General features: G+C 50.7%; 7 protein-coding genes across 7 annotated transcripts; 4 read left to right on the forward strand and 3 right to left on the reverse strand.

Moving 5' to 3' along the window:
- Positions 1-313: 313 nt before the first annotated feature.
- On the forward strand, positions 314-1,729 carry PV06_10647 (uncharacterized protein; the record flags this gene model as incomplete). The annotated part of the gene is made up of 4 exons (XM_016412216.1): positions 314-451; positions 519-723; positions 798-1,198; positions 1,265-1,729. 4 exons carry the CDS (start codon positions 314-316, stop codon positions 1,727-1,729), a joined length of 1,209 nt encoding a protein of 402 aa, XP_016257230.1.
- A 228-nt stretch (positions 1,730-1,957) lies between these two features.
- Positions 1,958-2,837, forward strand: PV06_10648 (uncharacterized protein; the record flags this gene model as incomplete). Its single annotated transcript, XM_016412217.1, has 2 exons — positions 1,958-2,431; positions 2,508-2,837. The coding sequence occupies 2 exons, from the start codon at positions 1,958-1,960 to the stop codon at positions 2,835-2,837; spliced, it is 804 nt and encodes a 267-aa protein (XP_016257231.1).
- Positions 2,838-10,388: 7,551 nt separating this feature from the next.
- On the reverse strand, positions 10,389-12,537 carry PV06_10649 (uncharacterized protein). The gene is made up of 2 exons (XM_016412218.1): positions 11,997-12,537; positions 10,389-11,910 (listed from the first exon to the last, which is right to left on the reverse strand). The coding sequence occupies exons 1-2, from the start codon at positions 12,301-12,303 to the stop codon at positions 10,706-10,708; spliced, it is 1,512 nt and encodes a 503-aa protein (XP_016257232.1). The 5' UTR covers positions 12,304-12,537; the 3' UTR covers positions 10,389-10,705.
- A 3,073-nt stretch (positions 12,538-15,610) lies between these two features.
- PV06_10650 (uncharacterized protein) lies at positions 15,611-16,970 on the forward strand (the record flags this gene model as incomplete). Its single annotated transcript, XM_016412219.1, has 4 exons — positions 15,611-15,726; positions 15,796-15,844; positions 15,975-16,131; positions 16,201-16,970. The coding sequence occupies 4 exons, from the start codon at positions 15,611-15,613 to the stop codon at positions 16,968-16,970; spliced, it is 1,092 nt and encodes a 363-aa protein (XP_016257233.1).
- Positions 16,615-19,815, reverse strand: PV06_10651 (uncharacterized protein; the record flags this gene model as incomplete). The annotated part of the gene is made up of 2 exons (XM_016412220.1): positions 16,615-17,413; positions 17,470-19,815. One exon carries the CDS (start codon positions 19,813-19,815, stop codon positions 17,623-17,625), a length of 2,193 nt encoding a protein of 730 aa, XP_016257234.1. The 3' UTR covers positions 16,615-17,413; positions 17,470-17,622.
- A 780-nt stretch (positions 19,816-20,595) lies between these two features.
- Positions 20,596-21,849, forward strand: PV06_10652 (uncharacterized protein; the record flags this gene model as incomplete). Its single annotated transcript, XM_016412221.1, has 1 exon — positions 20,596-21,849. The coding sequence occupies one exon, from the start codon at positions 20,596-20,598 to the stop codon at positions 21,754-21,756; it is 1,161 nt and encodes a 386-aa protein (XP_016257235.1). The 3' UTR covers positions 21,757-21,849.
- A 14-nt stretch (positions 21,850-21,863) lies between these two features.
- PV06_10653 (uncharacterized protein) lies at positions 21,864-22,994 on the reverse strand (the record flags this gene model as incomplete). Its single annotated transcript, XM_016412222.1, has 4 exons — positions 21,864-22,218; positions 22,272-22,407; positions 22,497-22,889; positions 22,943-22,994. The coding sequence occupies 4 exons, from the start codon at positions 22,992-22,994 to the stop codon at positions 22,041-22,043; spliced, it is 759 nt and encodes a 252-aa protein (XP_016257236.1). The 3' UTR covers positions 21,864-22,040.
- Positions 22,995-24,308: the final 1,314 nt, after the last annotated feature.

Consider the following 24,308-nt stretch of genomic DNA (forward strand, 5'->3'; position numbering starts at 1 on the left):
AGTTTGGCATCAGCCACTGGAATGTACAATACTCGTAATCCCGCATTGAGCCTGCGATTTCACCCAACCATGCAATCGCCCATATCAATCGCCAGCAGTCTTTGATGAGGGGCCATGGTAAGGAAAGGATGGAGCGAATAGTCTTTCCGTATTCGGCGTATTCGCGCAAAAACAAATTCGCACTGGATCGCATCGGCTGCAGAACGCTCCTATACATAAAGGCCCGGAGAGTCAAGCTAATCATAGACGTGAGGTCTAAACAGAGACCCCACGACCCATTCTCCTTTAAGGGCTATCGTGAGTGCCATGAAGAATGTCATTCACTGTCACCTCGACCATGGCAGAAATCCCAATGCTCGAATATGATCTATCTATCGCGGAAAATCGAACCATCGAAGATGAGGCTACTGGTATTATTTCGAATTTTCTCCGGCAGAAATTGCAACCCTCGGTAAGTGTATTGTGTACTCACATTAACGTATTCAGAATGTTGCTTCTGACTCTCTGCAAACTTGCAGCACTTGCTCTACAACAAACATATTCAAGGCGACCCAGCCCTGCTATGTGCAGTATCAAGGCTTTTCAACGACCACTTCGATCCTTGCCAGGAGGTTCAACCTTCTCACATCGCCCTCAGCCCCGGAGCATCGAGCTGTTTGACAACCCTGGTCGGAGCTCTCTGCAGCAAGAACGATGGCGTCTTGATCCCCACGCCGTATTGGAGTAGGTTATTGACTAGAGTGTTTATGATCAAAATACCCCGAAGCCTTGCCAACATGATTTTCCCTGAAATATAGATGGCTTTGACTTTCATATAGAAAGGCAAGCACAGGTTCGCGCCGTTCCGGTAATTTTCGACAATTTCGTCGACTCTTTCAACTCGACCGCCATTGTGAGAGCACTCGAGAAAGCAATGGACGAGGCTGCTTGCCCGGTAAGAGCAGTGGTCATAACAAACCCTCACAACCCTCTGGGCCGCTGCTACTCAGCGGACAATTTGCTGTCGATTGCTGAATTCTGTGGCCGTCGAGGACTACATTTGATATCAGATGAGGTTTATGCACTCTCAGGGTTTGATCGAGATTCTGGGTTTGTCTCCGTGCTGTCTCTGGAGTTGGACCAAGTCAAGTGTGCAACCTCACAGGTCCATGTTCTCTGGACAATGAGTAAAGATTTTGGATGCAGTGGAGTACGAATGGTAAGTCAACTCTCGTATTCCCAATGCCTGTTGCCTTTTTGCGTTTGAGGCCAACGTATCCTCTAGGCGGCTCTTGTCTCGCAAGACAACCCAGAGCTGCTTCAAACAGTCTCATTGACAGGATGCCTTCAAATCTCCAATCTGGCAACTTTGGCAGCTTTGGCCATCCTTACCTCACCACATATTTCAGGTTTGATCATGACGAGTCGATTAGAACTGAGCGTATGCTATCACATGATAATCGACTTTCTCGAGAGAAGAGGACTAGACTATATTCCAGCTACGACGGGACTGTATGTCTTTACCCGCCTCCTTCCAACTGGGTACGATCGTGTTTCCGAATCACAGCTATCAGAGATCCTCAAGGCTTCAGGCATCCTCGTTGGTACCGGGCAGCAGTACCATGCACCAAACGCAGCAAGAGGATGGTTCCGGCTAGTGTTTTCGTTGGGTACAGGACGGCTGCGCCCCGCGCTTGTCCGACTTGGATCAGTTCTCGATTCGGTACTGGATAATAGTTGCAGTACGTGAATAGGCGAGGTCATACCTCGAGGTAGACAAGATACCTTGTTATCAGCGAGGACGGGGGTCTTTAGTCCTCGCAGCTGACAATCGCCTGTCTCTTCGGACCTTTACATTCGGCAGCTAATGCGATCCATGCGAACTTGTTTTAGCATTAATGTACGGAGTTCCCAAAGACTACTCGTACCAGCCTTCACTTAGGTAGAAACGCCCCATCAGAAGTTCCGCATAACGTCTATGATGCTACAATCCTCCCACGACCCGGATGAGACCGTCTGGTATTTCGGTTACGGCTCCAACATCAGGTCAGCGTCCATGAAGAAGCGGAAGATCACTCCACTGCAATCCCAAGCTGTCGTTCTACCGTCGTACATGCTGACATTCGACATATTCGGAATCCCGTGTGCGGAGCCTGCCTTTGCCAGTATAGCAAAGTTCTCTGACCTCGGATATGATGACAATGCTGCTGCCAGGTGGAAGAAAACAATACCACCGCCTGTCCATGGAGTGGCTTACTTGTTGACAAAGGAGGACTATCGTCTCCTGGTTCTGAGCGAAGGATCTGGAGTCGGCTACGACGAGATTCAAGTCGAAGCATTTCCAGTCTCTGCTGCCGAACATCACCCGCCAGGAACAAAGGGGATATTGGTCCGCACACTAAAGGCCAAATACCCATTCAGGCCTAATCGAGCTCCTAGCCTGCGATACATGGTAAGTGAGAGACTCCTCCTCCCCAGCTTTGTGTCTGTTGCCTGTACGGGCTCCGGAGTAGTGACATGACCTGCAGTCGCTTCTGATAGACGGCGCCACAGAGAACCGGCTTCCGGATTCCTATGTCCAATACCTCGAGAACTTGCCGACATTCTCGCCCCAGCACAACAGCAAATGGTCCAGTCTAGGGTCCTCACTCTTCTTGGGCTTCTTTGCGCGGGCCGTCGGAGTCTTGGCATTTTCGACCAAAGTGTTTGTGGACAAGAAAGGCCACTGTCCTCAACTTCTCGGCAAAGTCATTGTCTGGTTTTACTGGGGCATGTGGACCTGGCATGATTATTTCCATGCAAAGCTCTGGGGTAGGGAAGATGGGGGTATCATCCACTACGGTTATGGAACGACATGAGTAGGGGTTTCTGAAATTTGTCTCCCTGATCGAAGAGCAACTAGACGGTACTATTAAAACGTGCTGATGAAATCCGATAAAGCAAATAATAGACCTCCAAATATCCATAGAGAGGTTTGTCTTTATCCATGAACGCTTGACGGCACGTACGACACGTCCTGCTCGAGGGTGACTATGCTGCGAGGAACGAAAACGAATAAAAATCACGTGATCAAAATAGAGTAGAACTGGATTGATTGATTGATTGATTGATTACATTATAGACTGTCCCAGCCGCCGATTAAGTGGCAGCTATGCAGCGTTCAACTATGAGTAGGATACCCCTACTAACAATCATAATATCTGTTCTGTATCTATGTACGTGTCCGGCCTTTCCTGGCCGTCCTCTTCTTCTGCTTACTAATAAACACTCATCTGCGCCGGTGTATAGTTAGACTGTGGACGCGACCGACGGGACTTAGTCCGCGGCATTTGTCTAATCTGTGTTCTGCTTAGCTAGATTACTATCGCTAGGGGCTCTATCCTATCCTTAAGGATTAAGTATTCCTAGTAGGAATACTACTAAGCCGCTAAGAATGGACCAATTAGTTTATCCGCTTACTTAGGGTAAAGATAGAAATACTCTATAGGAATACTTTTATCTATATAGGTATTACCCACTCAGATCTAGATAATAATTATACCATTAAAATACTCTTATTAAGATAAACAAAACGTCACTAATTATAAAAGCTAATAATATATAGTTATTATAGAGTACCGTATAGTCTAATAAACTATATAGGGTAATAGACCATAAAAACCTACCTAACCACCTTCTAATGTCTCTAACGCGGCACCAATATAACTATTCCATTATTTAAAGATGTTAATGAGTAGTTAGACACTTTATCTTTCTCCTTAGACTTAATTTTAGTAATAAGTTACTAGCGTAATGAACCTTATCACTATTTTACTAATCACTTTACTTTTACTTCCTAAGTAATCTCTAACACTTTCTCTATGGAGTATATAAATTTACTTTCTAACCTAACTCTTTTATCTTACTTATAACTCTTTTATATCTTAAGTAACTCACTTTACTCTTAATTTTACCGCTAAAGAAGTGTATTCTTAGTGATAAGTGTTTTTATTATGCGGGTTATTTAGACTATATATTACTTAGTAAGTAATATAAGTCTAGGTATTTATGCTAACACTATATCTAAGAGTATATTAAATTCCTAGAGTTTTATACTATTAAGGGAAGAGCTATATAGTAAAGAGAAATTAAGATTATATTTCTTTAGTAATATAATTAGATATAAAATATATATAATTATATTTTATAGAAAGTAATTTAGTATTTTCTATAGATTATTTAGTATTAATTTAGTGCCTTACTATTTTATAAGGATATTATTTAGCTTAATAGCCTTTATATATACGTAGATAAACATTTTAAGTTATTCTAAACACGAAATATATTATATATTAAGCTATAAAGTTATATTAATCTTATTTAAGTGAGCACACTTAAACATTAAAAACACTTTTATATTAAGTAACTAAAGAATATAAAAGTAATATAATAATATAATTAGTAAATTAATATTATTCTTTATATAATAAATAATAAAATTAGCTTTAATATAACTTTTATAGCCATTAATAATTAATAATTAGGGCTAACTTATTACTTTCTTATAAGTTTAAGACTTAAATACCTTAATTAATTATTATAGATTAAGCTTATTTAATGTTTAGCTATTCTTATTAACTATTATAAATAGACCTAATCTATAGACTATAGATAAAGCTATAATGATAGCTATTAACTCTATAAGGTAGAAATACTAAGAAAAGCTTAAGGTAACTAAAGTTAGGAATTATCACGTGACTAAGGGTAATTAGCTACGCTTAGTTATGATTAGTAGTGATTAAGCTAAGTAACACTAAGTAGTACTAAGTATCACTAAGTGCGAAGGTATATATAAATAATAGTCATTATATAGCTTTATTACATAGTTAACTTCGTTCATAATTATACCTATATATTTTAGTTATAATCACTTCACTTTTATACTTACTTAAGTACTGCGCTCTTAGTGACCTTATCTCTTATACTTTCTACCTATTAAGACTATATATTTAGTGATACTCTAAGTAAAGTGAAATATAATACTAATCATAAAATACTAATTAAAGAGTATTTAAGCTAGTAACTATTTAAAATTAATGTTTTAACCCTTAAAGATAATTATTAATGAAAGTGCGTCTTTAGCTATATTAATATATTTAATTATAATTACTTACTTTTATTTCCCTATTATAATCTTATATTATTATTAATAGTTAAGAGAAATTAAGACCTTTATTATTTAACTCTCTTTAACCCTAAAACTAAACTTATTTATATTCTAAATATTAGAATTATTATAGGTATACTCTTAAAATTTAGTGATAACTATATTAAATTACGCTTTAACCTTATTATATAATATATTATTAAATTATATAGTCTTAAGTTACTTTATATAAATACTCTAAATAATTAGGTAATAATTAAGAAAGTAATAAAGCTATTTATAGCTAATTAGAGTAATGATTTTAGTAAAGACTAAATTTTATAATGTATATTAAATATATTTATAGTAAATTAATTTAGCTAGCTTAATTAATAATGTTAATATAATAGGTAATTTAGTGTATATATATTATAAGACTTATTATATAAGTGTCTTTTCTTCTGTGTTTAAAAGGATTTAGACTATTTTTATGGCTTAAGTGTGTGAAAGTCCTTTAGTAAGCTAATGTAATAGGGTTTAATGTGACACATTAAAAGTGGCGGTAATAGCGCGAATAGACTTATATTCTTAATTTCGATATACTAGGATAGCCTTCTAGACTCGCTCTTTAAGATTAGCTACTTTAGAAGTGCGTTAGTAATCTATGGTTAATAGAAGTGATAATTAAACATGACTAGATAGAGTTTTATGGTTTATTACCTTATATAGTTTATTAAACTATATAGTACTCTACTATAATTTTAATAAGATAAAGGTTAATTAGAGATTAAAGCTAAGCTATTATTTAAACATTATTCTATATATCTTACTAAGATTATTATATAATTATTATATAGACTATAAATAAAAGTAGTAAAGTATTACTTACTTTTAAGAGAACTAGGTTATATCGTAATAGGGAAGGGTATAGCGTAATAAGTCTTTATTAATAAATGACTAGCTAAGTGATAGCTAAATAAGGACTTAGAGAGCTTAAGGAGTGAAAGCTCATAAAAGGGGGTAGAGACCTCCTTATATAGACGTAAAGGAGGGTCTATATAGAAGGCTTTAGAACAGGATAGACTAGTGATTATAAATTAATAGTCTTATCATGCTCAGCCTTACGCAGTGTGCTCAGCCTTACGCAGTGTGCTCAGCCTTACGCAGTGTGCTCAGCCTTACGCAGTGTGCTCAGCCTTACGCAGTGTGCTCAGCCTTACGCAGTGTGCTCAGCCTTACGCAGTGTGCTCAGCCTTACGCAGTGTGCTCAGCCTTACGCAGTGTGCTCAGCCTTACGCAGTGTGCTCAGCCTTACGCAGTGTGCTCAGCCTTACGCAGTGTGCTCAGCCTTACGCAGTGTGCTCAGCCTTACGCAGTGTGCTCAGCCTTACGCAGTGTGCTCAGCCTTACGCAGTGTGCTCAGCCTTACGCAGTGTGCTCAGCCTTACGCAGTGTGCTCAGCCTTACGCAGTGTGCTCAGCCTTACGCAGTGTGCTCAGCCTTACGCAGTGTGCTCAGCCTTACGCAGTGTGCTCAGCCTTACGCAGTGTGCTCAGCCTTACGCAGTGTGCTCAGCCTTACGCAGTGTGCTCAGCCTTACGCAGTGTGCTCAGCCTTACGCAGTGTGCTCAGCCTTACGCAGTGTGCTCAGCCTTACGCAGTGTGCTCAGCCTTACGCAGTGTGCTCAGCCTTACGCAGTGTGCTCAGCCTTACGCAGTGTGCTCAGCCTTACGCAGTGTGCTCAGCCTTACGCAGTGTGCTCAGCCTTACGCAGTGTGCTCAGCCTTACGCAGTGTGCTCAGCCTTACGCAGTGTGCTCAGCCTTACGCAGTGTGCTCAGCCTTACGCAGTGTGCTCAGCCTTACGCAGTGTGCTCAGCCTTACGCAGTGTGCTCAGCCTTACGCAGTGTGCTCAGCCTTACGCAGTGTGCTCAGCCTTACGCAGTGTGCTCAGCCTTACGCAGTGTGCTCAGCCTTACGCAGTGTGCTCAGCCTTACGCAGTGTGCTCAGCCTTACGCAGTGTGCTCAGCCTTACGCAGTGTGCTCAGCCTTACGCAGTGTGCTCAGCCTTACGCAGTGTGCTCAGCCTTACGCAGTGTGCTCAGCCTTACGCAGTGTGCTCAGCCTTACGCAGTGTGCTCAGCCTTACGCAGTGTGCTCAGCCTTACGCAGTGTGCTCAGCCTTACGCAGTGTGCTCAGCCTTACGCAGTGTGCTCAGCCTTACGCAGTGTGCTCAGCCTTACGCAGTGTGCTCAGCCTTACGCAGTGTGCTCAGCCTTACGCAGTGTGCTCAGCCTTACGCAGTGTGCTCAGCCTTACGCAGTGTGCTCAGCCTTACGCAGTGTGCTCAGCCTTACGCAGTGTGCTCAGCCTTACGCAGTGTGCTCAGCCTTACGCAGTGTGCTCAGCCTTACGCAGTGTGCTCAGCCTTACGCAGTGTGCTCAGCCTTACGCAGTGTGCTCAGCCTTACGCAGTGTGCTCAGCCTTACGCAGTGTGCTCAGCCTTACGCAGTGTGCTCAGCCTTACGCAGTGTGCTCAGCCTTACGCAGTGTGCTCAGCCTTACGCAGTGTGCTCAGCCTTACGCAGTGTGCTCAGCCTTACGCAGTGTGCTCAGCCTTACGCAGTGTGCTCAGCCTTACGCAGTGTGCTCAGCCTTACGCAGTGTGCTCAGCCTTACGCAGTGTGCTCAGCCTTACGCAGTGTGCTCAGCCTTACGCAGTGTGCTCAGCCTTACGCAGTGTGCTCAGCCTTACGCAGTGTGCTCAGCCTTACGCAGTGTGCTCAGCCTTACGCAGTGTGCTCAGCCTTACGCAGTGTGCTCAGCCTTACGCAGTGTGCTCAGCCTTACGCAGTGTGCTCAGCCTTACGCAGTGTGCTCAGCCTTACGCAGTGTGCTCAGCCTTACGCAGTGTGCTCAGCCTTACGCAGTGTGCTCAGCCTTACGCAGTGTGCTCAGCCTTACGCAGTGTGCTCAGCCTTACGCAGTGTGCTCAGCCTTACGCAGTGTGCTCAGCCTTACGCAGTGTGCTCAGCCTTACGCAGTGTGCTCAGCCTTACGCAGTGTGCTCAGCCTTACGCAGTGTGCTCAGCCTTACGCAGTGTGCTCAGCCTTACGCAGTGTGCTCAGCCTTACGCAGTGTGCTCAGCCTTACGCAGTGTGCTCAGCCTTACGCAGTGTGCTCAGCCTTACGCAGTGTGCTCAGCCTTACGCAGTGTGCTCAGCCTTACGCAGTGTGCTCAGCCTTACGCAGTGTGCTCAGCCTTACGCAGTGTGCTCAGCCTTACGCAGTGTGCTCAGCCTTACGCAGTGTGCTCAGCCTTACGCAGTGTGCTCAGCCTTACGCAGTGTGCTCAGCCTTACGCAGTGTGCTCAGCCTTACGCAGTGTGCTCAGCCTTACGCAGTGTGCTCAGCCTTACGCAGTGTGCTCAGCCTTACGCAGTGTGCTCAGCCTTACGCAGTGTGCTCAGCCTTACGCAGTGTGCTCAGCCTTACGCAGTGTGCTCAGCCTTACGCAGTGTGCTCAGCCTTACGCAGTGTGCTCAGCCTTACGCAGTGTGCTCAGCCTTACGCAGTGTGCTCAGCCTTACGCAGTGTGCTCAGCCTTACGCAGTGTGCTCAGCCTTACGCAGTGTGCTCAGCCTTACGCAGTGTGCTCAGCCTTACGCAGTGTGCTCAGCCTTACGCAGTGTGCTCAGCCTTACGCAGTGTGCTCAGCCTTACGCAGTGTGCTCAGCCTTACGCAGTGTGCTCAGCCTTACGCAGTGTGCTCAGCCTTACGCAGTGTGCTCAGCCTTACGCAGTGTGCTCAGCCTTACGCAGTGTGCTCAGCCTTACGCAGTGTGCTCAGCCTTACGCAGTGTGCTCAGCCTTACGCAGTGTGCTCAGCCTTACGCAGTGTGCTCAGCCTTACGCAGTGTGCTCAGCCTTACGCAGTGTGCTCAGCCTTACGCAGTGTGCTCAGCCTTACGCAGTGTGCTCAGCCTTACGCAGTGTGCTCAGCCTTACGCAGTGTGCTCAGCCTTACGCAGTGTGCTCAGCCTTACGCAGTGTGCTCAGCCTTACGCAGTGTGCTCAGCCTTACGCAGTGTGCTCAGCCTTACGCAGTGTGCTCAGCCTTACGCAGTGTGCTCAGCCTTACGCAGTGTGCTCAGCCTTACGCAGTGTGCTCAGCCTTACGCAGTGTGCTCAGCCTTACGCAGTGTGCTCAGCCTTACGCAGTGTGCTCAGCCTTACGCAGTGTGCTCAGCCTTACGCAGTGTGCTCAGCCTTACGCAGTGTGCTCAGCCTTACGCAGTGTGCTCAGCCTTACGCAGTGTGCTCAGCCTTACGCAGTGTGCTCAGCCTTACGCAGTGTGCTCAGCCTTACGCAGTGTGCTCAGCCTTACGCAGTGTGCTCAGCCTTACGCAGTGTGCTCAGCCTTACGCAGTGTGCTCAGCCTTACGCGGGTCAACTGGTCGACATTTTTAACTTAAGAATAGTTAATATAGTTAACATATTATTATGCGCGTTTTTTGAAGGCTTCATATTATCACTTTACTTGTTTTCGCTGAATATTAGCCTACGCTTTTTCTTCCTTACTTATATACTTAGATGGTTTACCCCGTTTTTAGGGCTTCCTATTAGGCATAGCAATAAATTAAGGGAAATTTAATTAATACTAATAGTATCTTTACTTATCTTACTTTTTATTATGCTATGACGCGAAAAGTCATTAAAATTATAGCAGAAATTAGCGGATAAGGGGAAAGAGGACTACAGAAGTATATCACTCCTAAAGCAGTTTAACCTTAACCGCGAAATCCTAAAAAGGTTTAGTTAACCGCGAGATGACCGCGAAATCTCAAACTAGAAGGTGTATTGTGACCACCTACCTTGTCGTTGAAAGCGGTCAACTTTGACGACGTCTAGCACAACCAACAAGAGGGTTAATAAAGAGAAAATCACTGGCCTCCTAGATAATGTCTTTGAGAATGGCCTGGCTGAGTCTGAACATCAGACTTCACCATTTATATTTCTAAGTCTAGTCGGGAAATCCTTGATGGCTTCAAAACGTGCTACAGTATGTTCTGTGTGATAGACTATCTCTTTCACGTCAACTCCGCCTCTTCGCCGTATACTCTTCAATTTCTTATACCGTACACTCTAGGCAGGCATGAAGATAGAGTGCCGACATCTATCCGTCCATGGGCGCACATGAAAGCGGCGCCACTCTCTTCCCGTGTACTGGAGCTGTGATGTTGGGTGTTTCGTAAGGCTAGACTACAATAGACGTGCATGAGATTCAAATAATTAGTAGCCTAGAACCCTTTAACTGTTTAGTGCAGCCTGCCACTTTCCGTTGAAAGTCCCTCGAAAAAAGTCCGGCCTTACTGTCTTTGCACGCCCACCAGAGAGGAGATGAGCTGCGACAACCACGCACCAATGTTCTCGAGGTCAAGCAATGATAAATCACTACTAATTCTGTTGTGGCTCAACAATCACCTCTCTCCGCGAGTCCACGTTCAAGGATCCCCTCCTTATGTCTTCCTTCTCTACCATGTCCCCCACCCTCCTCACAGCCCTCGGAGGAGGCAGACTCCTCTCTGACAAGGATCAATCCTGTAGAGGCTGGGGTCGAAACAGGAACCAGTAGCCGACGGACAGGACCGAAATACCCACGACCACGACCGAGGTCCAGTTCATGTACGGCAGGGTGACGGGAAGGTACAGGGGGAAACAAAGCCAGACGGTGACAAACATACACCAGACCATGGCCACGACGTAGACGACGGTGCCGAAGCGGCCCAGATTGAACCACCGATCCGAATCCAGAAAGTCGCGCCCGCGCCAGAGCAGCAACCCGAAGAGGAGGGAGTATGTCAGCGTCGTACAAACGACGGCGGACCCGGCGAGAGCGTTGAGGGCGGTCAGAGAGCCCAGTTGGATGGTGCCCAAGCCGAGGGTCAGGACGTAGTTGACGAGCATTGCGTTGAGGGGGAGGGCATCGCTTGTAGAGAGCCTAGCCAAGGCCCGGGAGAAGGGAAGACCGCCTTCGCGCGCAAAGGACCAATATAGCCGGTTGCAGCTGGTGAAGGTGGCGACGGCGGCGAAATAACCCACCAGTATCATGAGAGCTGATGCCAGGGTCGCCAAAGCCGGCGACCGGAGCGTGTCGAAAACCAGTTGGATTATCGGTTGGTGCCCATAGGGATTTAGGAGATTGGCCACGTTGACCGCACAGAAGGAGTAGACGATGGCCATGATGAGCGCCGTCACCGCGCTGAGTAGGGCCGAGCCGATCATGACCTGTGGGACCTGCTTGGTCGGTGTTTCGAGCTCGTCGGTGATGTGGGTGACCGAATCGAAGCCGGCGACCAGCAAAAGGCCCGGGGTGAGAGCCAGGAAGAAGACGACGCCGTTGGACGGCCAGCCTGATTCATTGACCACTTGCACAAACACAGTATGTGCAGTTTGTTTCGGGGTCGCGCGGACGAGCAGGGACACCAGGAGATAGACGGCCGTCGCGTTGATGACGACGACGCAGGCGGTCAACATGTACGGTAGGACCTTGAAAAGTCGCGGCAGGTTGGGGAGGAAGTCCATGGTCGTCCACGCGCAGTAGACCAGGAAGTAGTGCCACTGCGGCGGCTGGTAGCCCGGGTTGTTGGCTTGCGCCGCTCCGAGGGTCAGCTGGCACAGGAAAAGGTTGGCTCCGGTCGTCAAGAACCACCAGAGCGCCGTCGTGAGCCATCCGGTCAGATATCCGAGGAATCGCGAATACTTGGGAGGCGCCAGGTGCTGGACCCAGAAGCAGGGGCCTAGAGACACCAGTCAGCATACTCAGCAGCCATGCTATCCGCGGACTGCACCAGAGAGAGTGGGTAGATAGGTAGACACCACGTACCAGACGAATGGGGGATGGCAGAAGCGAGCTCGGCGATGGCGAGGCAGGTGATGAGCTGGAAGAATGAGGCCACCACGAGGGCCCAGATGTAGAACGGAAAGCCGCCAAGTCCGATGGTGAGAGCCGTGTAGACTCCCACGGTGACGGGGGTCGCTGTGATTGAGAAGTTCATGCCCAGGGTCTGCCAGAGGTTGAAGTGGACCTTGGGCTTGACGCTGCATATTGCTACAGAAGCCTCCCCGCCATCGGCCGCATTCATCTCCAGGCCCGTCGTCTCGCTGTCGAAGTCTTTCTCGGCTTTGGCCATTTTGACAAGGGTCCCAACACAGTTTTGCGCAAAGGGCACTAATCTGGGGGACCCGGGGGATCTGGGGAGGGTGGTATAGTACTCTTATAAGAGCCAAGGTCAGCTACCTTGATGACGAAATCGTTGCCAGTGCATTTCCCTTATCTGCGGATTGATTGGGCATCGGGCAATTGGCGGTGTCGGACCAGTATCATCTTGGACTCCCTCTGCCAGAAGCGAAACAGGGGGCTGGAGTATGGGGTGTGTATTGTGCAAAAGAGCCGGTGCGGTCAAGGTGATTGCGAAGGGCACAGACTTGTCTGGTGGCGACTCGGATCCCCGGATTTGCGGAGCCGGGCGGCGGCCTTGAATGTGTCACCGGTTCCGTAGCACTCAGCTCAGAGTTAGACTTTGTGAGTTATACTTTTCTGATCAGAGGGTTTTAGGCTGACCAGCTGCGAGACGGCACAAGCGAGATATGGTCCAAGAAGGATAGACGGTGACCATACGGCGAGTACCTCGTTTAGTCGTATTGGAAGAACAAGGCATAGTCTCTCGTCAGATACGGTCATTCACCGTTGTGACGACCGTTGGCTGAAAAACTGGGGTCAAAGCCATGTACTGAAGGATCGTCCGTTCCCACTTGTTGTCTTATCAAGAGACTACCAGGCAGAGGAATAGTGGACTACAAAACACCTACTGCACACGCTTGTAGGACGATGGTGGAGAGGAACGACTGATCACATTCCTTTGTCTCTCCGCCATATCTGTAGCCATCATCTATACTGCATCAAACCGTCGCTTCTTTGTAGACATCACTTCTTCCCCGGGAGGGCTTCATGCAAGCGCACCAGCACCTTCGTCGGGGAGGTTGTCGACGTGTACTTGCGCTTGGTGATGATTTCATCGCCCAGGTTATCCACGCGGTCGTACCTCTGCAAGATCCTGACAATGACATACCCTGCCTCGGTCAAGGCGAATTGTTGTCCCAAACAGATGCGAGGTCCCCCATTGAAGGGTAAGAATTCCCAGCCGGTCTTGCGTCCCTGCCACCGCTCGGGTCTGAACTCGTTGGCGTCTTCTCCCCAAATGTCCTGCCTCCGATGCATGATGTGGACGTTGTAGGCGACTTCCTGACCGGCTCGAATGTAGATCGGAGACCGTCCGTCAGGGCCGCCGCCGTTCGGCAGGGTCGTGTTTCTCACCGCGCAACGACTGTTCTCCGGGACGACGGGCTCCAGTCGGAGAACTTCGGACATGGTGTGTTGCAGGTAGGAGCATGACTTGAGGGCCTCGAAGGTGATGGATTCCTTGCCCGTCCCGAATGTATCGAGGACCGCCGTGCGCAAGGCCTGGTAGGTCGCTGGATGACGAGCCAGCAGGTAGAAGGTCCAGCCCAACAGTCCCGCCGTGGTGTCCCGGCCCGCCAACAGAATATTGAGGAGCTGGCTGCGCAATTCCACGGGATCTTGCGTGGTTTTGACGAGTTCGTGCAGGAAGATGTATCCTTGATGGTCTTCTGATTCATCATCTACTTGTCCCTTCTTCTGCCGGGTCAGCGCGAGTTGCACAAAATAGTCGATGCATTTGTGGACCTCTCGGCAGTCATCCTGGAACCGTCGTGGGTTGTAGAGCCAATATAAGCCCATCAGTCGGCTGCGGTAGTTTGTCGTCACATTTGCCGAATCGAAATGATGCCCGAAAGATGACCAGGCAAGCCATGACGACTCCGTGGTAGGATCTCGTGTCTCTTTCTCCGTGGTAACACTCCCCGGGGACGTGCCGGTGGGGTTGTTCTGGGAGAGCACGCTTTTGCCGAAGAGGAACTCGGTCGCAGAGTCGAGGGTCAGGTTGAAAAACAGAGGGACCAGGTCCACTTCGGTGGTCCACGAGTTCTCACCATCGACGAGTCTGTTGAAGAGGTGTTGGACGTGGACTTCTTCGAGCATCAGGTCTGCCACTTGACCGCGGGCGAACTGCGGACGCAGCATTGCCCGAGAACGCTCCCTGGAACCTTTTGTTTAAAATCTCCAATCGCCAATGTGTTTTCCAAATGAAGGAAGATTTCACATCACATACCAGTCTACACCGTCGTTGGTGAAAATCCCATGACCCAGAAGTGGTCCCAAAGCACCCCGTCTCAGGGGGCCCAGCTGGAAATCTTTAAACTGCGTGGCCAGGATCGCTTGTATGTTCTTTGGGTCGCTGGTCAGATGGTGCCAGTCTCCCAGGATGTTTTGATACCATGTGGGACGGCAGCCCATCTCTTCGTACAGCTTCACGTCGTCGTTTTGAACGTTCTGGTCCTCCGTCTGTACCATGATCCGTTTCAGTATGTCCAGGGCGAACGGCCACCGATACGGCCGCACAAAGGCAGGTTGGCATCCCAGTTGACGGGCACGTCGAGCGTGCCACAAGCTGAGCCAGGCGGCGTGAGCCGCATAGACGACGGCAAGCACCAGTAAAAGGCCTGCCAGGGACGATAAGGTGTCCATTTCGTGAAAAGATAGGCTTCGGTCGTATGACCAGCCCAAAAATGCCTCTCAAAGCAGAGTTCGCTCTGTTATAAAGGTGGCTATATACAAGCACAGTTCGAGTCCATTGTTTCTACCTTGAAACGGGGGCTGCTTAACGGCCAAAGAAAGAGATCGGATCCGCGGAGCCGGGAATAGTGGGCGGGAAGCCGAGTAGCGACGTCTACTCGACCGGGGGCCAAAGATGCAAAAGGCAAAGATTCCTCAGGGAGACTATCTAGGCCCTGAAAGGTTCCAAGACAGAAAGTGCAGCAACATCACGGGCGTCTTTGAGGTGGCGATGTAAAGGGCAATGAAGTTCTGGTCAGGGAAACCCGCCGTAACCGGGCTTCGACAGCTCCATTTGTCCCGGTGCCTCGCACAACTGTCGGAGAGCAGTTCTCGGCTTCACGACCGTAGGAGGCTCCTGGTTAACAAGCAAAGTGTGGGGTATGAGATGTTGCGAGGCATGCTACCAAGTAGTACAAACCGGCCTCCCTTTTACGTAGACGAGGGCAGCCAGGCATCCCTGTCCACGCAGGTAGACTGAGAATCACCAGGTGGCATTATCGTTAATTGTAGTATGGGCTCTAAGAACCGGAATCTCTGGACAACGTAGGGAACCCCCCCCCCCCCGGTTCCGCGGCCCTTACGCAATATCCTGAGTCGCCCTTCCTACGGTCACGACATTGAACCAACCTTCTTAGCCTGGAAAAACATAGCCATTGTTATAAACAAGTGCACCGCGTGGACACGAGCCCGGCGACCCCGTCATCAGGCATCTCTCCGTCCAACAGCCTCCATCCCGCCTCGCGATGGCCATCCCGACCGTGCAGAAAGCCATCATCTACGATGAACCCGGGACTGTGTCGACCAAGGTGGTTGAATGCGAAGTGCCCCAGCCTGGTCCCGGCGAAGTACTTGTTCGCCTGTAAGTTGACCCAGATGGCTTTCTTGAAAAAAGGCGCAACAGGGGTGTCTCTAACGTGCATTTCAAAAGGACTCATTCTGGAGTATGTCATTCAGACTTTGGCGTCATGACCAATTCGGTATGAGAAGCCCTCGATGCCACGTGTGTTGCGAGTCGACCGGGCCAGCCGTCGAAAGGAGGTTGGGTTGGGTTGTGTTGTCATCGTCGTCGTCGTAGTTGTCCTTTGGCTCACTTCATATACACCGCAGTGGACCACGTTACCGGAGCCAACCCCCAAGGGGCAGATCGGCGGGCACGAGGGTGTTGGGTACATCGTGAAGCTGGGCTCGGAGACCGCGAACTCACAATTGAAACTGGGAGACCGCGTTGGAATCAAATGGATCGCCGACGCGTGCGGCCACTGTCGTTGGTGTTTCCATTTCCCCCAGGAAGTCATCCTTCTTGTCTGAACTAACTTAACACCCCCCTTCGCAGAAGCTTGCCAGGCCCAGTCGGATGGGCTCTGCTTCAATCAACAGATATCCGGTTATTTCTTTCCGGGAACATTTCAGCAATTCGTGGTCAGTCCGGCCCATTACGTGACGCCCATTCCCGACGGCCTGGATTCGGCGCAGGCTGCACCGATACTGTGTGCGGGTCTCACCGTGTATTCTGCGCTGAAGCGCTGCAAGGCACAGTCGGGCCAGTGGGTGGTGATCCAGGGTGCGGGTGGTGGCCTGGGCCACTTGGCTGTACAGCTTGCGAGCCGTGGGATAGGTTTGCGTGTTGTCGGAGTCGATCATCCCAGCAAGGCGGAGTTGGTTCTCTCCTGTGGCGCAGAGCATTTCGTCGACGTAACACAGTTTCCCCGAGAAGCCCAAGGCAACGCCATCGTCTCTCATGTGAGGACTCTGTGCGACGGACTCGGTGCTCCCGCAGTCATTGTATGCACGGCCTCCAACGAGGCGTACGCACAGGGGCTACGGTTTCTGCGCTTCAATGGCACGATGGTTTGTGTGGGCATGCCCGAGGGTGGCGAGCAGGCCATCGCTTCGGCAAGCCCGGGGAGCCTGATTGCGAATCACTACACCATCACAGGCTCTGCGGTTGGTACTCGTCAAGAGTCCATCGAAGCCCTCGAATTTGCGGCCCGCGGAACGCTGAAGGCGAGCATCCGAATTGAGCCCATGGAAGCTCTCACTAGTATCTTTCGAGACATGGAGCAAGGCAGACTTCAGGGTAGAGTCGTGCTCGACTTGACATAGGAGCTCAGGAGCGGAAGAGGAGAAGGGAAAGGTGCAGGGGAATGATGGTGCTCTCGGCGGCACTTTGAGCAATTCTGGGCAGGCAACCTGAAGCCATCACACCAGAGTGTGAGGAGCCGCCGTCTATGGGTATCCGAGAAGGGAGAGCGGGCAACACGCCGAGCCTGACGAGTTCGTTGACCGGAAGACGCAAGGTGGACTCGGGATTCCGTTGGGCTGAACGTTGACCGCCGAATGATCGATACTTAATCGTTTTCATCGTCTCTCCAATCTGGCAAGGTGACCAACGTCTGTTGAAGCTCCTGGAGGCCGTCCATACAGGTGTGGAAGCCTTCTATCATCCTCGAGCCCCGGTTCCAGTCCTTGCGTGCAATCAACGGGTGCAAGTCATCCGCGAAAGCCTTCGCAGCGAGCTTGTGTGCTTGCACTACCAGAGCCGGACACTAGATGACCGAGTAAGCAGACGCTACATGAGGCCAGAGAGAGAGCTAGGACTTACAGGATGCGCAGCAATGTCTTGGATGTGAGCTTTCAACCCTTGCGTCCCTTCAAAGCCCGGACTAAACGTGTCCTTGCTACCGGACGACTGGTGAGAAATCTGAGTGGCACTGGCGATCCGCTCCTTGGTGCGAAAAGTACTTGTCGACCGCAATTATTCAGCCAGAGCCTCCATTGTGGAGCTCCGAGGCGACACCGCAAGTTTGGCCTTGAGTCTCTGTGCTATGTCGTAGAAATATAGGACTCCCAGGTCGCCGTCGTTCAGGCAGTAAGCAATCGCTACGCGCGTGCCAGGCTGTAATGTCCGAAAACTCATGACCGTGCTACTGTCAAAAGGCCCAAAGGTTGACCTCCACAGGCGGATCAGAGTGACTGCACTTGTATAAATCTTGCGTACCTTTGTGCAATCGAGATCTCTGGCGTCGACAGTGTCGGTAGCCACGACCAAATGCGCCAGCGTCTTCCACAAGAGAATGACGATGAACGCCGATCGTCTCATCGTCTTAAGCATTGACTCTTCCAATGCCCCTTTCTTGCAAAGCGTGGTGAGATCCTCGCCCTGGTGGTCATCCACAGCAGGATCTTGGATGCCTTCTTCGCATGGTCGTGTCACTTGGAGGACGTCCATGTCTTGTTCTTGGACATTGTCATCGCACCCAAATTCAGGGGAAGAATGATCAGAATGCGGCAGACCGGGTAATCTACCGATTGCCCCGTTGGAGATCACGATCTGCATGGCGTTGGTCATGGTAACGAGCCACTCGACGGCCCCGATCAACTCTGAGATATTTTCCTTGACGTCGGACGATAAAGAATGAGCTGGATCAGATCCCTGCACAGACTTGCGAACATTCCAATGGCAGAAGTGCATGGACGAGTCTTCCCCGTAGCGAAGACATAGCCGCGCTTGGGAGCACAGTGTCTCAAGGCGTCGGTTTCCTTCACAAAAGGCGTACTTGACGTCTTCGTTGAACTTGACCCGGCGGTTCCCCACATCTGGTGGCTGAACAAGGGCAAAGAGAAACAGTGACAGCGCGAGACGAAAGGAGCCCATGGCTGATATGTTCTCAAACAGCACCTGCCTGGCCGTGAGCCATGTTGTATAGGCAATATCACGGATTTTTGATCGAGGGACTTTGGCTGGGGTCTCTCTTCCGTGATTACTGGCATTTCCAGCGATCGCGAACTGTGTTGCCGTGGCCGCCGCCACCCACTTGTATGCCTCATTGATCGAGGCGTCCCGCGCAGCCATCGAGGCCGAGCAACTCCCAGCGCTCCGATGCTCAAAAATTGAATCAAGCACACCAACGGTGCGGAAGAGGCGTGGCCCGACCGAGGCCAGAGTCCGTGAGTCAAAATCAATGTTCCAGCAGCTCCTCGTCCATTCTTCGGCCCTTTCCATATAAGGGCACATGGAGACGGGGCAACATAGCGGTGTCAAAGCTGCCAAACCAGAAGAGTACCGTGCAGGCATGCTTCCCTGTAGCAGAGAATGAGCCATAGGCATATCGCAGACGTCAATATGGAGGTTAAGGTACTGGGCACACATTTCTCTGGCCGAGAACTGTCGCGTCAGGTCAACATTCGAGGCGGATAAAGAAGCCATGATACCGACGTGCAACGCCCCCGTTGTGGACTTTGTTGGCTTTGATCGAGAGGCCAAGTCGTCGGTGGTTTGAGTCGTTTCGCACAGAGACGTGGATTTTCTGCTTCGCTTTCGAGAAGCCTGCATCGATCTTTTGCTCTCCAGCCATGTGGCGGTGCATTCCAGGCCTCGAACTTTGCACGTGGAGCAAGGCGCCAAAGGCTTTTGCATCTGAATAGTAATGTCCCTTGGAAGAGTGCACGCGCGTTTGCCATGTCGACATTGGTCACAGGACTGATTCTGCTTGCGAGGCCGCCTGAATGTTGTGGGCGCTTTGTCCGCAATCACAGAGTCATCTCCTGCCAATCCTGCATCTTGTGTATCGGAGGCTTCCAACGACTGGAAAGTGCTGCCCGAGCGGGCATGGCTCGTGAGGGCCTCTGAGCTGCCGGACAACGCGACGTCCTGGTCGTTGTTCTCGGAAACGAGATATTCTCCTGGAGGCGGAGACCGGCGAGGAACTGTAGCAGCAAAAGCATCGGTCCAGTCTTGACTGTCGTGAGTTACTGGCGACCCTTGCTGCCACTGATCCTGTTGTCCCTCGTTGCTAGGAAGGAATGACTCGTAGTCCAAGAAGAACTCGTCCTGAGAAGCACGTGGTGGGTCACCTTGGTCGAACTCTTCAAAGACGTCGAGCACATATTGGCTCTCGACTCCGCTCGAGAAGTTACCATGGAAAATGTCTTGGAATGTATCGCGCATATTTGAGGCGTCCGAGTTGTCCAAGAGAGTGAGCATCCAGGAATTGTCGCTTCGACTGAAGTGCAGTAAGGATCTGAGGTCACTTCGGTCGCACGCTCGACGAGATCGCAACTGGACCCTGCGCCTCCAGGCGCTGTGGGGAGAACCCCCCTCCCCCTCTTTCTCCCACCCCACCTATTGACATGTTATGATAGGAGGACTAGACCCGGACTTTCGATTGGATGATCCCAGCACGACAGCGACGCCACTCTGGCTGCATCGTCCGGAGGTCTGGGAGCCGCGGAGCCGCGGGTTCTCCAGCTCCCGGGAAGCCAGCCTTCGTCGGATTGAGCACTTGTCACTGTCGTGGCCTCCGCAGACACGACAGCCACAGGAGGCTACTCAGGAGACATCTGAGTGGATACAGCTTAACCGCGATAATGGATACCTGCGTCCTCCTGCCCTTGCATAGTTACTTCCGATGTGGAGGTCTACGCGCAATGCTCTTGCAGGCGAGCGCGTAGGGCACTTTTGCGGAACAGTGTGATATATAGTCGCATGGTCAGGCACAATGACCCAAGTTTCAGAATGTTTCTTTCCTAGGAACCTGGACGTCGTTGCCGTTACAAGCAGACATTGTCACTCCAGTCGCGGCGTTGCAGGATACAGAGCCCAAAGCGCACCTCACTCCTCAAAGCACGACCTGCAGTAGACGACGTTTCCATCTAGTGAAATTCAGCACACCACCAGATTCATGTTCCATTGAGAGACTTCGCGGCCCTCTCTCCACGCATACCAGCAATGGCCAAAGCCCAGGGCGAATGTCATCCATGCTTCGATGCCCTCAGAGCAGAACTTGAGAAGCAGATCGCCTCCGGTGACGAACTGGGCGCCTCGATCGTGCTCAACGTCGATGGCACGAACGTTGTGGACATCTGGGCAGGCTATACCGATGAGGCCCGTACCAAGCCGTGGACCAAAGACACCATCACGAATGTCTGGTCTTGCACGAAGACGGTCGCCACCTTGGCCGCGCTCCTCCAAGTAAGCCGTGGGAAACTCGACCTCGACGCTCCCGTGGCCCAGTACTGGCCCGAGTTCGCACAGAATGGCAAAGAGAAGGTACTTGTCCGCCATTTTCTGTCCCACACCGCGGGGTTGCCAGGTTGGACCGAGCCTATTACCGTGGAAGAACTCTGTGACCTCAAGGTCTCTACCGACAGGCTTGAGAAGCAAGCACCCGTTTGGGAGCCTGGGCGCGTCTCGGGCTACCATGCCATCAGCCAGGGCCATTTAATAGGCGAATTGATTCGTCGCACCAGCGGCAAGACCATGAAGCAGTTCGTCGCCGATGAGATCGCCGGACCGTTGCAGGCCGACTTCCAGATTGGCGCCGTGGAAGAGGACTGGTCGCGCATCGCCCCGATCATTCCTGCCCCGACCATGCCCATCGACTTTGCCAGCCTCGACCCTAAGAGTCCAACATTCATGGCTTTTGCGAATCCGCCTCTTGACGCGACGTGGGCGCTGCGCCCGAAATGGAGACGTGCTGATTTGTCTGGCGCCAACGGCCACGCCAACGCGAGATCTTTGGTCCGTATCCTGTCGTCCATCACCAAGGGGGGGACGAACGACGGAGTCGAGAACCTCACCCCACAGATCATTGAGAAGATATTTGAGGTCCAGGCTGATGGGATGGATGTGGTCGATCAAGTGCCCCTCAGATCTGGGATTGGATATGGTCTGACCGGCGGCACTACCTCCCAGTCCATCGACTGGCTGCCGCAGGGCCGAGTCTGCTTCTGGGGCGGTTGGGGAGGCTCTCTGATACTGATGGATCTCGACCGAAAAGTGACCTTCTCCTATGTAATGAACAAGATGGGTTCAGGCATCTTTGGCTCGGAAAGAACCGAGGCGTATACTAGGATTGTCTACAAGGCGCTGGGTGTTGAGGGATTCTGAGCAGATTCTTGGGGTGTTGACAAATGGGGGGAGAAAAGTACTTGCTACAGCCATTGAACGCTCTACCTCAGAAAGCAGGGTAGGAAGTCAGGGTGAAAAAGGCGCAGAGTAAATCTCCAGCTTTCACAGATCCCAAACCCAAGTTCCCCATCGGTGTGAGCTTGTGGCACTACAACCTTCTCGCCTGTTAGATCTCTGTCTCATCATGTCGTGACTAACTCAAGATGATTCTCTTCAACTCTCAGGAGGTGTCCGAGCACTTTGCCTTCTTCTTGCGACATCGATCAGTCAAACAGCATGCCGCCGTTGGCGCAGGTGGTATTCCCGGTGACCCATCGAGCTTCCTCAGAGACCAGGAATTTCACAATCTGAACAATGTCATCGACCGTGCCGATTCTCCCCGCTGCAGGGGTTGCCTCAATGGTAGCCTGGAACTTTTCTCTGCCCAATGTTTCGTTCCATCTAGTGGCTTGTCAGATTCAAGGTCATGGTGCAAGACCGTTGGTACTCCTTACATGTCGGTATCAACGGGGCCCGGGTTGATCGTGTTGCAAGTCAGGCTATACTTCTGCCCCAGGGTGGCTGCGATGGTCCGACTCACGGCCTCAAGTGCTGCCTTACTGGCGGAGTACAGATGACTGTAAGGGCTGACTGGATATCCCAGAGACGTTCGTTAGCCACGGGCCTCTGTTTCACAAGCGAAGGTATACCCAGTAGAGTGAGTACGCTTGCCCACTTACCGAGTTTCGACGCCACAGAACCCACGTTGACGATTCTCGAGCCTTGCTGGAGAAAAGGCACTGCCTCTTTGATCAAGGTGAGCGGGAAGCGCAAGTTGGTGTAAATCGTCATGTCGAACGTTTCTTCATCGACCTGGTCGAGAAGGACATCGTCGCCGCAACCGGCATTGTTGACGATGATGTCGATCTTGCCGCCGGACGCCTCAACCGTAGCATCAACCAAGTTCTTAGCCGAGCTGTATTCTGTACAGTCTGCTTTAACCGCCAGAGCTCTGCCTCCGGTGGATTCGATTTCCTTTACCACGGCGTTGGCTTTGGTGGAAGAGGAAGCATAGGAGAAAACGACAAATGCGCCGCTCCGGGCGAGTTCTTTGGCAATCCCTGCACCGATCCCTGGAACATATATCAGAACCAGTTGGCAATGTTATGGCAAACTTCGTTATTACCTCTCGAGCCGCCCGTGACAATGGCAGTCTTTCCCTGAAACGGCTTTGTCATGATGTCAAGCTCTCAAGTCTATCTGTCTAAGAACAGGTCAAGTTTTGAATGTTGGGATATCCTGACCGGCTCTTGGAGGATCACAGCCACTTGGTGTGAGCGGTGAGCGCTCTTAAATACCTCCTGACGCGAGCCAGCCCCAGGTCGACGGGTTGAAAGAGGCAAGGGCGACCGAATTCCACGGAGGGCTCTCGAATGGTCTGCTATCTCGACGTCGAAACTGGTCTGCTAACTTGTGGGGCGGAACGCTATACGTAGATGGCCTGTATCAATCTTCACACATGATTGATATCCAACCCGGTCGGTTTGTGACATTGGTCTTCGAAGGCTGTTGCCTTTTTTGCGAACCCAGGACAACTTCCAGTTTGGCCTTCTGAGCCGTCAAGGATGGTTTAGCATTGGATACTGAGCTGCCATTCGGGCCCGCGGTCATCCGGCTCCGCGGTCTGATATCAACCAACGCCCCTCCTGAGGGCCACTTGTGGCATCTTCCAGGTAACCTTGGCCTTGTCGGTCCTAGGACGCTTCATAGCCTCGTCGACCTTCTAAAGTCGTGTCAACTGTACATCTAATACTTCTAATAACCACCGCATTTGCAGCCAAGAGTACTCCCGGCCTCGTCGCCATGGCTGATGCAGTGAACAAGCAATCAAAAGCCGTCTGCAGTTTCGACCGAACAGACGCAAGGGTCGATGATGTCGTGGCAGCCATTGTACGTGACGGGGGCTGTTTTATCCGCGGGTTCCTGGACAAGCAAAGCCTGAAGCAGATAGAAGATGAGGTTCGTCCTTACTTGGACGGTGACCAGCCTTTCCAAGGAGCCTTCTTCCCTAGAGAAACGCGCAAAGTGTGCGGCTTGGCTGGCAAATCCCCAACCTATGTCAAAAAGATTGTGGCGGACCCGACATACCAAGCGATCTGCAAGAGATTACTCGCTTCAGTCACAAAGTCTTGGGTCGGTGACAAGTGCCTGGAACATACGTCGAAACCGATCCTCAACGCGCACACTGTGCTTTCCATCGGGCCCGGAGCACGGGCTCAAGATCTCCATCGAGACGATTCCATACACCACAACATCCTGCCTGCGGTGTCGCGAGAGGATTACCAGCCCGGTCGGGACACAGCGGTCGGTTGCTTCGTTGCCGGGAAGAAGGCCACGAGAGCCAATGGAGCCACTCGATTCGTGCCCGGGTCGCATCTTCAACACACACTGCAGCCGCCGTCTGAGGAGGGTGCTGTGTTTGCGGAAATGGAGCCTGGGGATGCTTTCCTCATGTTGGCATCGTGTTATCACGGCGGCTCGGCCAATACTAC

The sequence above is a fragment of the Exophiala oligosperma genome (assembly GCF_000835515.1).
Source record: "Exophiala oligosperma strain CBS 72588 unplaced genomic scaffold supercont1.15, whole genome shotgun sequence".
Taxonomy (NCBI): Eukaryota; Fungi; Ascomycota; class Eurotiomycetes; order Chaetothyriales; family Herpotrichiellaceae; genus Exophiala; species Exophiala oligosperma.